General features: G+C 36.4%; 1 protein-coding gene across 5 annotated transcripts in view; it reads right to left on the bottom strand.

Moving 5' to 3' along the window:
- CTNNA3 (catenin alpha 3) overlaps nucleotides 1-14344 on the bottom strand; it is a 1641479-nt gene that overhangs the window by 298969 nt on the left and 1328166 nt on the right. For all 5 annotated transcript variants that reach the window (XM_045783571.2, XM_087863076.1, XM_087863075.1 and 2 more), the window contains one exon: nucleotides 3552-3703. In XM_045783571.2, coding sequence (XP_045639527.1) covers nucleotides 3552-3703 — 152 coding nt within the window. The remainder of the gene's footprint in view (nucleotides 1-3551; nucleotides 3704-14344) is intronic.

Genomic DNA, 14344 nt, shown 5'->3' with positions numbered 1-14344 from the left:
TTTATTTATTTATTTATTTATGCCTTAAAGTCTGTTTAAAGGAAGAATAGCTCTACCTCAAAATTCAGAAAACATTCTTACAAACCACACACTTACCAGTATGTTCTCAGTTGGATGGAATATCAGTTTTTAAGGTCTCGTAACACTAAGGTCCTTAACTGGAGCTATCTAGCTGAGATTACAGCCAGATGAAGGGCCAATATAATTCGATATTTTGTTTAGTAATCTAGATGAAAGAACTGAGATTATAATCTCATGTTTCTAATTGATGTTAATTTAGGTACAGTCATAACCAAATAGCTAACAGACACATGAAAAAAATGTTCAACATCACTAGCCATTAGGGAAATACAAATCAAAACCACAATGAGATAACACCTTACACCAGTTAGAATGGCCATAATTAATAAGACAGGAACCAACAAGTGTTGGCAAGGTTGTGGAAAAAGGGGAACCCTGTTGGAGAGAATGCAAGCTGGTACAGCCACTCTGGAAAACAGTATGGAGGTTCCTCAAGGCGTTAAAAATAGAGCTACTCTACAACCCAGCTATTGCACTACTAGGTATTTACCCCAAAGATACGGATTGTATCTTTTCACAGATGTAGTGAAAAGAAGGGGCACATGCACCCCAATATTCATAGCAGCAATGTCCACAATAGCCAAATTGTGGAAGGAACTGAGATGCCCTTCAACAGACAAATGGATAAAGAAGATGTGGTTCATATAAACAATGGAATATTACATGGATGGAACGGGAGGAGTTACGCTAAGTGAAATAAGTCAAGCAGAGAAAGACAATTACCATAGGGTTTCACTCACATGTGGAACATAAGGAATACAGTGGAGGACCACAGGGGAAGGAAAGGAAAACTGAATGGGAAGAGATCAGAGAGTGAGACAAACCATGAGAGACTCTGGACTCCAGGAAACAAAGTGAGGGTCACAGAAGGGAGGAGGTGGGGGGATGGGGTAACTGGGTGATGGGTATTAAGGAGGGCACGTGTTGGGATGAGTACTGGGTATTATACACAATTAATGAATCGTTGAACACTACATCAAAAACTTATGGTGTACTATATGCTGGCTAACTGAACATAATTAAAAAAATGAAAAAAATAACCTGATAGATGAAGAATCATTTAGAAATATAATAAAGATTAATATGATACAGACTTATGACCAAGAGCAAACACATCAAATCAAAATGGAGAAAAATATACAGGCAACAACAAGGTAAATAATAAAAATAAAAGGAAATCATTGTCTATCCAACAATCGCAGTGTTTAAGAGGGGAAAAAATAAGTTCACAGCAGTTGGCTGTATTATTGGCAATAACATAAGAACAAGTTTTCCACTTTATTTGACTTTGGACAGGCCCTAATTAGACTATGCTTTTTGATAGTCTCTTTTGAGAATTTTGTTGAAAAGTTAAATAAGGACTAGTAAAGAACACAAAATACTAAATTATTCCTATGAGGAAAAGTTAAAAGTAATTGAAGTATGTACCTTGAAAAAGAGATGACTATAGGGAAAAATTACTACCCTCTAAGGCTATTAAATAATTACAATAAATTGTTCTCTTGCCCTACAGAGGACTGCTGGATATGAGAGATATATAGAAATAATGGCAAGATAATTTGATTTGTTATAAGTAAGCTATTTTAATTATAAGGAAATTTTTAAATACTAAAACATACAAATGGGAGAAATTACAAGACCTTTTTCAACCATAGATAACTTTTTCAGAAAAAAAAAAAATGCATTTCCTACCCTGGTTCACCTATGCTATTTCACTGGCTTAATCTTCTCACATATCCACTCAGGGATACTGGAAATGCAGGTGCTTTACTCTGAAAAGACTATTTCCTGAAATTATGTGTCTTCACTCAATGTTTCTCTCCTGGTTCTATCTATCTTCTCAGTTTGGGATAATTACCAGTCTGCTAGTCCTAACTAGTCTACATGAGTAAGGTTTAAAATCCTTTTTAGAAGAAGAAAATATTTGAAAAGGTACTTTGCAGCTCAGACATAGTACTCGTACAGTGCTACAGCAATCAATCACATATGAACAAATACTTCCTGGATGCTTTGCAAACACATACGTGAAGCTTTTCTCTTTTGCATATTATTGGCTTTCAGGTTTTCCCATGCTCTGAAGTGCTAGATCCTCTATCTTGACACCTTTAGCCTTTCTCTTAGAATTTCTTTCATAAGCATGCATCTACCCTGCCACTGTCTTCAACTTTTATTGGCTCTTTTCCTTACAAGATCCCCAAACGACTCCATTTTTATATACTGCTCTGCATAACCTAACTATGACATTCAAGCCCGTCCGATATTATTGGTGCTTTGTCCATATATACTCAGAACTTCTAGTTCTATCTTTATAGTTTTATTAACAGTTAAATGTAGAGCCTTTCAAATTAAACTCTATTCATACTTAACAAACTATACTCACGTTCCTACTGAATCTTCTTATTGCAAGCACCTGCCACTCTGCCTGAGGGTTGCTTTTTTTGGCCACAAGAGCTTGACTGATCCACGCAGGAGGCTTTAGTAACACCTTTGAGGAGGGGTAGCCTTTAATCAAGGAAGACTAGGTAGATAAATTGGGTTTTGTTCACCTCAGGTAATTCTGAGGTATATTCTATAGTATTGACCATATTTCCCAGCAGGATTGAGACCTAGTTGCCAGTAGTGATGCATCATTACATCTTGCTGGTTTACTTCTCCTCCCTGCCTCACTTTTTCTGTCTTACTTCCTCCTAAATAGACTAATGGTAACACAAATCCTTACCTCAGGATCTGCCTTCAGGTGAACCCATTCTAAGATAATATATCCCCATATCTTTACATGGGTATTTCCCAGAAAACCTCTGCTGTTTTAAAAATAAAATTTGAATAAACACCCCACATTAATATTCAAGTAAAACCAAATAATCCTGGTCTCTGTGTATGCAGTATGCCCACAATAAATGGCTCACTTTCACTCTTAAGAAGATGGCATATAGTCTCCCAAACAGACAACTCCCAGACTGGGACAGTTCAAGTGTTTGTTGTTCCTGTCAGCTCCAAGTGAGATTTCTTACAGAACAGTCTGTGAGTCTCTAAACCATGAGAAGTATGAGAGGGTTTGACCATAGAAACACCGTTTTCGACACATTTTCCTACCAATTTCAATACAGTGATGAGAAAGATCCTTTCTTTTCTGTTCAAGAAAAGAAAGCAAATTACTTTATGTATTTTCCTTTGGCTTCTGATCATACTATGTGACACCTCAGTGAATTCCGCACACAAGGAATCCTATCATTTCTGCACACACAGCAGTTAAATGTCCTCATTTGCATAAGTTATAACCAAATACATAAGTGAAAGTATTGTTTGTGACAGTAGATTTGACTTCAGGGATACATATGAATTTCTAAAGTTCTAATGGATTTCAGCATTGACATTATGAAATAGAAATAAAATATTTCTTGCAATCATTCTAAGCATTCCAGATGGTGAGGAGCATTGCAATAATTCAATGGAAAGCAAAGCAAACTTACCCGAATCATCATGACTGAACATCTGATATCATGAATTGTATCATAGATCTTCTTTGAGATGTCCACAAATTGATCATCATCAAATACATCCAAAGAGTTTTTACTTAAGGCTTCTAAGGCAACATTCACTTGTGTTACAAACTCAGGAATTGCTGTTAAAATTAATAAGAAAGAGAAGATTGTCCTGTTTGTATTTTCTGATTTCTGGAGTTTCATAAAAAAAATATGAGACATATTTTTAAATAAATATTTGGTTGATAGAATTTTAATTATTTTTTCATGTAAAAAAACATTTTGGCAGGTAATTTTGGATCTCTGAAAAGTAAAAGGAATCAAAGACAATAAAATACATTTTTATAGAACGTTTTAAAAGATTATCTTTCCTCTTTATGTCATTTTTGTTTCTACCAAGGCTGGAACCATATAATCATTTCTCATCCTATTCAATATAAGCCCCCAGAAATTACCAAAAAGAATTGGTGTGTTAACAACTGAAATTATAAACATAAAGATATTTAAAGAAAGAAAGCGTTTGAGTTGCTAAATATAAGAAATTTAATTAAAGGTAATAACTCTATCTCATAGATATAATAAAAACACCATAAACTTCCTTTTTTTTTTTTTTTAAGATTTTATTTATTTATTTGACACAGAGACAGCCAGTGAGAGAGAGACAACCAGGGGGAGTGGGAGAGGAAGAAGCAGGCTCCCAGCACAGGAGCCCGATGTGGGGCTCGATCCCAGCATGCCGGGATCACGCCCTGAGCCGAAGGCAGACGCCGCAGACGCCCAAAGACTGCGCCACCCAGGTGCCCCTAAACTTTCCTTTATTAAGATGTTTTCCCTATCATCAAAGAGATTAATGGGGAGGGGGTTTCCAAGATCGTGGTGTAGAAAGACCCTGAATTCATTTCCTCTCATGGACACACCAAATCTATGTCTATATGTGGAATAATTCTCACTGAAAAATAACTGAAAACTAGCTAAACGGCTCTCTCCACAACAAGGGATAAAAGGACTACATCAAGACGGGTAGGAGAGGCAGAGATGCAGTCTCCCCAAAATCCTACCCACACAATAGTGAGGAAATTTCATGGGTCCAGAGCTTCTCCCTAAGGAGTGAGGAGTTTGTGCTCCATGTCTGGCATCCAACCCTTTAGGATCTGCACCAGAGAGCTGAAGCCCCCCAAAACATCTAGCTTTAGAAACCAATGGGGCTTACATTCAGGGAACCCAGGGGATTGTAAAATATCCGACACTACTTTTGAGGGGTTAGCACATAGACTCACTCATCCCAGGACCCCGTGCAAAGGCAGAAGTTTGAGAGGTGCTGAACGATGAGTGAAGGAGATTTATTTGCTAATATTATAATATTTGCCAGAGGCACAGGAACAAGTTAGAATGTTCTTTGGGGATGAAGGTGCTGATAACACCATATTTATACTTTCTCTGACTTGCTAGCCCAGGTGGGTGTGGTGAACACAGCCTCCAAAAAGGGAAGGGTGTGCCCGCCAAAGCACTCTTCTCCAGCATTGCTAAAGCTGCAGATGTATGCTGTCCCCAGCACTCTTTCCTGGCCACACTAAAGCCATAGACTTTGCATCCTTCTTTGGCCTCACCAAAGTTTACAGAGACCTCCAGAAAGGAGCTTAGATACTCATATGAACTCTAATTATTGCAACCATCAACCAGGGGACACTTTAGATCTCCTAGCCTGGAAGTCAGCTGGGTATACAACTGTGGTCCCACAGGACTATACATATTTGCATACATTAAAAGCTGCTGCCTAAGGATTTGGCTTCCAAGCAGCTGAAACTAGGTGCTGACTGAGATCACTCTCTTTGGTACGCTGACAGGTCTTGGAACATCCTCAATCACTGTAACTTATCAAGAATAAATAAGCCAGGGGCGCCTGGGTGGCACAGCAGTTAAGCGTCTGCCTTTGGCTCAGGGCATGATCCCGGCATTACGGGATCGAGCCCCACATCAGGCTCTTCCGCTATGAGCCTGCTTCTTTCTCTCCCACTCCCCTGCTTGTGTTCCCTCTCTTGCTGGCTGTCTCTATCTCTGTCGAATAAATAAATAAAATCTTTAAAAAAAAAAAGAATAAATAAGCCAAAACAAAACCAACAACAACAACAAAGTCAGGTTACTTAGATAATCACAAAGTTTCAAGAGACAACCACACCTTGGGCAACACTGAGCTCCCACACAAAGCCACTCCTTCAATACTGAGAGAAGTCACTGTTTCATAGAATACTAGAAACAAAAACAGAGGGTGAAGCAAAATGAAGAAACAGAGGAATATGTTCCAAACAAAGAACAAAACAAAACCTCAGAAAAAGACCTTAATGAAACAGAGATAAATAATCTACCTGATAAAGAGTTCAAAGTAATGGTCACAAAGATGCTCACCAAATTCATAAAGGTAAAGAAGAATGAATGAACATGGTGAAAAGTTCAACAAAGACATAGAAAATATAAGAATGTACCAAACAGAGATCACAGAGCTGAAAAATATAGTAATTGTACCAAAAGAATATACTAGAAGAATTCATCAGTAGACTAGAGGAAGGACAAGAATGGATCAGTAATCTGAAAGATGGGCAGTGGAACTCACCTAAAGAGTGCAGGAAAGAAAGAAGAAAAGAAAGAAAGAAAGAAAGAAAGAAAGAAAGAAAGAAAGAAAGAAAGAAAGAAAGAAAGAAAGAAAGAAAGAGAAAGAAAGAAGGAAAGAAGGAAGGAAGGAAGGAAGGAAGGAAGGAAGGAAGGAAGGAAAGAAAGAAAGAAAGAAAGAAAGAAAGAAAGAAAGAAAGAAAGAAAGAAAGAAAGAAAAGAAAAGAAAGAAAGGAAGGAAAGAAAGAAAGAAAGAAAGAAAGAAAGAAAGAAAGAAAGAGAAAAAGAAAGAAAGCAAGCTTAAGAGACCTATGAGACAACATCAAACAAAATAATATTTGCATTACAGAGGTCCCAGAAGGAAAAGAGGGAGAGAGAAAGGGGCAGAAAATGAATTTGAAGAAATAATATCTGAAAACTTACCAATCTCGGGGAAGGAAAGAGATATCCAGGTCCAGGAAACACAAAGAATTCCAAAGAAGATAAATCCAAAGGTATCAACACCAAGATACATCAGAAGTAAAACGTCAGAAGTTAAAGATTAAGAAAGAATCTTAGAAGCAGCAAGAGAAAAACAACTTGTTATATACAAGAGAATCCCCATATTACTTTCAACTGGTTTTTCAGCAGAAACACTGCAGGCCAGAAGGAAACAGAATTATATATTCAAAGTGTTAAAAGGGAAAATCTTCCCACCAAGAATATTCTACCCAGCAAGGCTATCACTCAGAATTGATAGACAGATGGAGTTTTCCAGGTGGACAAAAGCTAAAGGATTCATCAACATCACACCAGCATATAAGAAATGTTAAAGAGACTTCTTGCAGCAGAAAAGAAAGGTCACTAACCAATAACAAGAAAACATATGAAAGTAAAAATCTCACTGGTAAAGGTGAATTTATAGTAAAGGTAGTAAATTAACCACTTGTAAAGCTAGTGTGAAAGCTAAAAGACAAAAGTAGTAAAATTAACTAAACAGTAATTAAGGGATTAAAAAAATTTAAAAATGTAAAATATGACATCAAAAACATAATGTGTTGGCGGGGGGAGTAAAAATGCAGAGGTTTAAAATGCATTCAACTTTCAGTTCCTATCAGTTTAAAATATGTGAATCTTATGGTAACCTCAGAGCAGAAACCTATATCAGCTATTTTAAAGATAAAGACTAAGGAACGTGAATAAAACACGAAAGAAAGCTACCAAACCACAAGTGAAGAGAGCAAGAGAAGGAAGGAAGGGAGAGGTACTACAAAAACAGCCACGAACAATTAACCACATGGCAATAAGTACATACTTATCAATAATTACTTAAAATGTTAGTGAAGTAAATTCTCCAATCAAAGAGTGGCTAAATGGATGAAAAAACTGATACCTCAATATGTTACCTACAAGACACTAAATACAAACCAAAGGATAAACAGAGTAAAAGAGAGGGGATGGAAAAAGGTATTCCATGCAAATGGAAACAAAAAGAAAGCTGGTGTAGCTAAACTTATATCTGACAAAATGGACTTCAAAACAAAGACTGTAATAGAAGGGGAAAAAAAAAAAAAGGATGTTACATAAAGAAAAGAAGTCAACCCAACAAGAGGATACAACATTTATAAATATTTATGCACCAACATAGGAACACTTCAATATAGAAAGCAAATATTAACAAACATAAAGGGAGACATTGACAGCAATACACTAATGTGAGGGACTTTAATAGCCCCACTGATATCAATGGATAAATCATCCAGAGGAAAAATCAATTAAAAAAACAAAACAAAACAGCTTTAAACAGCACACTGGACCAGGTAGACCTAATAGATGTATACAGATCATTCTATCCAATAGCAGGATATATACCCTCTTGTGTGCATGTGGAACATTCTTCAGGATGGATCACATGATAGGCCACAAAACAAGTTTCAATAAATTTAAGAAGAATGAAATCATATCATTCATCCTTTCTGACACCATGATATGAAACTAGAAATCACTTACAAGAGGAAAACTGGAAAAATCACAAATATGTAGATATTAAACAACATGCTATAAAACAACCAATGGGGGCGCCTGGGTAGCGCAGTCGTTAAAGCGTCTGCCTTCGGCTCAGGGTGTGATCCTGGCGTTCCAGGATCGAGTCCCACATCAGGCTCCTCCGCTGGGAGCCTGCTTCTTCCTCTCCCACTCCCCCTGCTGTGTTCCCTCTCTCACTGGCTGTCTCTCTGTCACATAAATAAATAAAATCTTAAAAAAAAAAAACAATGAATTAATGAAGAAATCAAAATATAAATTTAAAAATTACATTAAGATAATGAAATAGAAATATAAAAATCCAAAATCTATGGGACACATCACATTAATAAAAATCATGATCATCTCCACTGATACACAAAAAGAATTTGACAAAATTTGACATTTATTTATAATAAAACCCTCCACAAAATGGGTATAGACAGAACATACATCAACATAATAAAGGCCATGTATGAAAAACCCACAGCAAACATCATACTCAATGATGAAAAGCTGAAGATCAATAATAAGACATGGATGCCCACTCTCAGCACTTTTACTCAACATATTATCCAAAATCCTAGCCACAACAATCAGACAAGAACAAGAAATAAAAGGCATTCAAAATGGTAAGGAAGAAGTAAAACTGTCACTGTTTGCAGATGACATGATACCATACATAGAAAATCCTGAAGTCTCCACCAAAAACTGTTAAAACTAATAAATGAATTCAGTAGAGTTGTAGGATACAAAACAAAGGATACAAAACCAATACACAAAAATCTGTTGCAGTTCTACATATTAATAATGAACTATCAGAAAGAAAAATTCAGAAAACAATCCCATTTATAGTTGCACCACAAAGAATAAAATGCTTAGGAATAAATTTAACCAAGGACATGAAAGACTTGTATGCTGAAAACTACAAGACACTGATGAAAGAAATTTAAGATGACACAAATTAAAGGAAAGATAATCCAAACTCATGAATTACAAGATTTAATATTGTTAAACTGTCCATACTACCCAAAGCAATCTATAGATACAATGAATTTCCTATCAAAATTTCAGTGGCATTCTTCACAAATTAGAACAAAGAATTGTAAAATTTGGAACCACAAAAGATCATGAATGGTCAAATGATCTTGAGAAAAAGGAACAAAGCTGAGGGTGTCACATTCCATGATTCAAACTATACTACACAGTTATAATCATCAAAGCAGTATGGTATTGGCATAAAAACAGACACATAGATCAATGTAACAGAATAGAGAGCCCAGAAATAAACTCACATATATCTGGTCAATTAATTTACAACAAAAAAGCCGAGAATACAAAAATGGGAAAATGACAAATTTTTTTTAATAAATGGTGCTGGGGAAACTGGATAGCTACATGTAAAAGAATGGAACTAGAGCACTCTTTCACACCACACACAAAGTTTATTCAAAACAGATTGAAGACTTGAATGTAAGACCTGAAACCATGAAACTCCTAAAGAAAACATGGGCAGAAGAGAAGTCATCAGAATTCCCTAAGATGGAGGTGAAGTAGGAGAACCCTAGGCTCATCTTGTCCCACAAACACAACTAGATAACTATCAAATCATCCTAAATAACCCAGAAATTGGTCTGAGGACTGATGGAACAAATTCCACAACTAAAGGGAGAGAAGAGGCCACATTGAAGAAAGTAGCAGTATGGAGATATGGTTCAGGGGAAAAATGGATTGTGGCTGATGTGGAGAGGAGGGAGCCCTGGTCCCGTGGAGAAGGGTGAAAAAGAGAGGAACACAAGCGACACTCAAAAAGAATGTTTCCCCAAAGCCATTGGCTTAAAAACCTAGGGCTGAATTTCTTAAGTTCTTGAATCCATCAGGGCTTAAAGCCCGGAGTTTTAAAGGTGAGCAGGCTTGGCTGGGATAAAGCCCTGAGAGCACTGCCCTGCTCCTGGACAGAAGGCAGGCAAACAACACCAGGGCAGACAGTGAGGAAACAGTGATTTGAAGAATGCTTGGAGCACACAGTGGGGAGATTATTCACTCAGAATGTCTGGGTGTGGTAGGATTCACAGAGATGCCTCTCTCAGAACAGGGGAGCTGGCCATCACCATTTCCTCCCCCCACCTCTCAGCATAAACACAGAGCTACCAGCAGGAGGCAGTGCAGTGCCAGCACTGGCCGCCTAACTTATTTATACCAAGCTCCACTCCCCTGTTCTCTAGTGGGACTGCTTTTCTCAGTCAAGCTTACCTCAGTCCCAGGGTGGTGGGCCCCTCCCTCAGAAGACCAGCACAAGTCCCTGCCCACGCCATGTCTCCCAACCAGAGAATTCTGCAGGGTCTCAGTTCTGATGGAGTTGGTGTCAGATATCATCTCACAAGCAGACTAAAGCACCCATAGTTAAAACTCACTACATTTAGGCCAGAGATGAAACACTGCCCACAGTAGGCAAGGAAAGGCGTGATGAAAGGCGTGAAGCATAGAGCAAACAAAATACAACAGTAGAGCTCACAGCACACACCAAGACATTCCCTGAAACTCCAGGCCCTGGGCACTACATGACCACCTCATCAGAAGGGCACTACTTTCAGGAGCAGGAGACATAACTGGCTTTCCTAACATACAGAAGAAGGCAGAGACTTAGACAAAATGCCAAGATGGAGGAATTTATCCAAATGAAAGAACAAGGCCAGAGATCTAAGTGAAACAGATACAAGTAACATGCCTGATGGAGAATTGAAAGGAACAGTCTTAAGGACACTCACTAGGTTTGAGAAAAGAACAGAAGACTTTAGTGAGACTCTTACAACAGAGATTTTAAAAAGTTAAAAAAAAGAATCAATCATAGAAGAAGAATGCAATAAACAAGATTGGAAACGGGCTTGATGCAATGAACAGCAGGCTGGAGAAAGCAGAGGAATAGATTAGTGACATAGAAAACAAAATCATGGAAAATAATGAAGTTGAACAAAAGAGGGAAAGAAGAATTATGCAACATGAGAATAGACTTAGGGAACTCAGTGACTCCATCAAACATAATAATATTCACCTTATAGGAGTCCCACAAGAAGAGAAAGTAAAGGGGCAGAAGGTTTAATTGAGGAAATTACAGCTGAAATTATAGCTCCCTAATCTGGGGAAGGAAGGAGACATCCAAATACAGGAGGCATAGAGAACTCCCATCAAACTCCACAAAAGCAGACAAACATCAAGACAAAAGAAGTCCTTAAATTACAAGGAAAGACCCATAAGGCTAGCTGGAGATTTCTCAACAGAAATTTGGCAAGCCGGAAGAAAGTGTCATGATATATTCAAAGTGCTGAATGGGAAAAATCTACAGCCAAGAATACTCTATCCAGCAAGGCAATCATTCAGAATATGAGGAGAGATCAAGAGTTTCTCAGACAAACAAAAAATGAAGGAGTTCCTGACCACTACACCAGGCCTGCAAGAAACATTTAAGAGGACTCTTTTGAGTGCAAAGAAGAGACCAAAAGTGACAGATAAGAAAGGAACAGAGAAAATCTCCAGAAACAATGACAAAACAAGTAGTAAAATGGGATAAACATATCTGTCAATAATTACTTTGTATGGACTAAATGCTCCAATCAAAAGACACAGGGTGTCAGAATGCATTAAAAAAAATAAGACCCAGCAGACAGCCTTTCCTCTGCTGTCCTGCCTACCACTCCCTTGCCATATATTCAATAAACTTTTATCTCCATAAACAAAAATAAGACCCATCTATATGCTGCTTCTAAGAGATTCATTTTAGACCTAAAGAAACCTGCAGATTGAAACTGAGGGGGTGGAGAAATATTTATCATGCAAATGGTGTTAAAAAAAAAAGTCAGAGTACCAATACTTAAATCAGAATAACTAGACCTTTTTGTTCTTGTATTGTTTTTATACTGCTTTGGTAACCTGGTAGCACTGACCTTATGGAATGAGGTTGAATGTGTCCCCTCTATTCCACTATTGTAAGATTTTGATAAAGATGGTCATTAATTATTTAGATGTTTGGTAGAATTCACCAATGAAATCATGTCATCTTGGGCTTTTCTGTGCAGAGAAATTTTTGATTCCTAATTTAATTTTTATTCTTGTTATTGGTCTAAGAAGATTTCCTATTTCTTGGATTCAGGATTCATGATTCTATCTTAGTAACGTGCATTTTTAGGAATTATCCGGGTTTTTCTTCTATGTTACCTGATTTGTTAGTATATAATTGTTTATAGTAATTGTTATCATACTATGTATTTCTGTGGTTATCTGTGGTTATCTATTGTATTGTTTTCTCTTCCATTTCTCATTTTGGTTTTTGAGTCTTCCCTCTTTTTTTTTTCTTAGTTAATGTAGTTAAAGCATTGCCAATTTTGTTTATATTTTTGGAAAAACTGGTCATTATTCTCAATGTTATATTATTCTTTAGCCTGGTCACTATTTTATTTGTTTCTGACTTTTCTTTGTTATTTCCTTCCTCTACTAAATTTCAGCTGAGTTTCTTCTTGTGGTGTAATGTTGTTCATTTGAACTTTTTTTCTTAAGCATTTATGGCATAAATTTCACTCTAATATCTACTTTTGCTGCATCCCATAAGTTTCTGAATATTGTGTGTTCTTTTTCTTTTGTTTTGAGTAATATTTTGATTTGCCGTTTGATTTCTTATTTGACCCAATGCTTGTGCAGTAGTGTGTTATCTAATATTTACATATTAAATATTTAATATTTAACAAACAAACAAAAAAAGGAAAATATAGACAGTAAGCTCCTTGATAGTGGTCTTGGTATTGAATTTTTGAATGTGACTCCAAATCAAAGCCAACAAAAGAAAAAATAAACAAGTGGAACTACACGAAACTACAAAGTTTCTGCACAGCAAAGGAAATCAACAAAATGAAAAGGCAAACTACTAAATTAGAGAAAATATTTTCAAATGATACACCTGATAAGGGGTTAATATCCAAACTATATGAAAAACTCATACGACTCAACACCAAAAAAAAAAAAAAACCTTATTTAAAAATGGGCAGAGAGTATTTACCCAAAGAAAATGAGAACACTAATTTGAAAAGATATATGCACCCTTATGTTCATTGCAGTATTATTTACAATAGCTAAGATATGAAAGCAACTTAATTGTCCACTGATAGATGATAGCTAAATAAAATGTGGTGTATATATACAATGGAATATTACTCAGACATATAAAAGAATGAAATTTTGTCATTCACAACATAGATGGGCCTGGAGAGTATTATGCTAAGTGAAATGAGTCGGAGAAAGACAAATATTTTATGATTTCACATACATGTGGAATCTATAAAAACAAAACACATGAATGAACAAAGCAAAACAAAACGTTTAGATACAGAGAACAGATTGGTGGTTATCAGAAGGGAAGGTGATTGATGGGTGGGTGAAAAGGGTGAAGGTCAATTGTATGACAATGAATGGTAACTAGACTTTTTAGTCTATGCAAATATTAAATTATTATGTAGTACACCTGAAACTAATATATACCAAATTTACCTCAGTAATTAAAAAAAAAAACAGTATGATACTGGCATAAAAACAAACATATAGACCAATGGAATGGAACAGATAGCCAGAAATCTATGCATCTCCAGTTACAAAGGTGCCAAAACATACAATGAGGCATGGATACTCTCTTCACTAAATGGTGCTGGGATAACTGGATGTCCAAGAGCAAAAAGATGGAATTGGACCCTTATCTCACACCACAGACAAAAATTAACGTGAATTAAAAATTTATAAGACTTGAAACCATAAAATTACTAGAAGAGAAGGGAAATAACTCCCTGACATTGGTCTTGGCAATGGTTTTTTGGATATGACACTAAAACATGGGTAACGAAAGTGAGAATAGACAAGTGGGATTGCATTAAACTAAAAAAAACTACACAGAAAGTAAACAATCAGCAAGGTGAAGAGAACCTATAGAATGGGAGAAAATATTTGCAAACCATACGTCTAATAAAGGGTTAATATCCAAAATACATAAAAAATTTATACAACCCAATTATAAAAAAATAAATAAATAACCCAATTTAAAAAATGAACAGAGGAGCTGAATAACATTTTTCCAGGGAAAACATATAGATAGGCAATAGGTATATGAAAAGGTACTCAACATTATTAAATATCAGGAA

The sequence above is a fragment of the Ursus americanus genome, chromosome 6, assembly GCF_024610735.1.
Source record: "Ursus americanus isolate L20-20 chromosome 6, mUrsAme1.1.p, whole genome shotgun sequence".
Lineage (NCBI taxonomy): Eukaryota > Metazoa > Chordata > Mammalia > Carnivora > Ursidae > Ursus > Ursus americanus.
The sequence above is the reverse complement of the archived record's forward strand: the minus strand, read 5'-3'. Positions and strand labels throughout refer to the sequence as shown.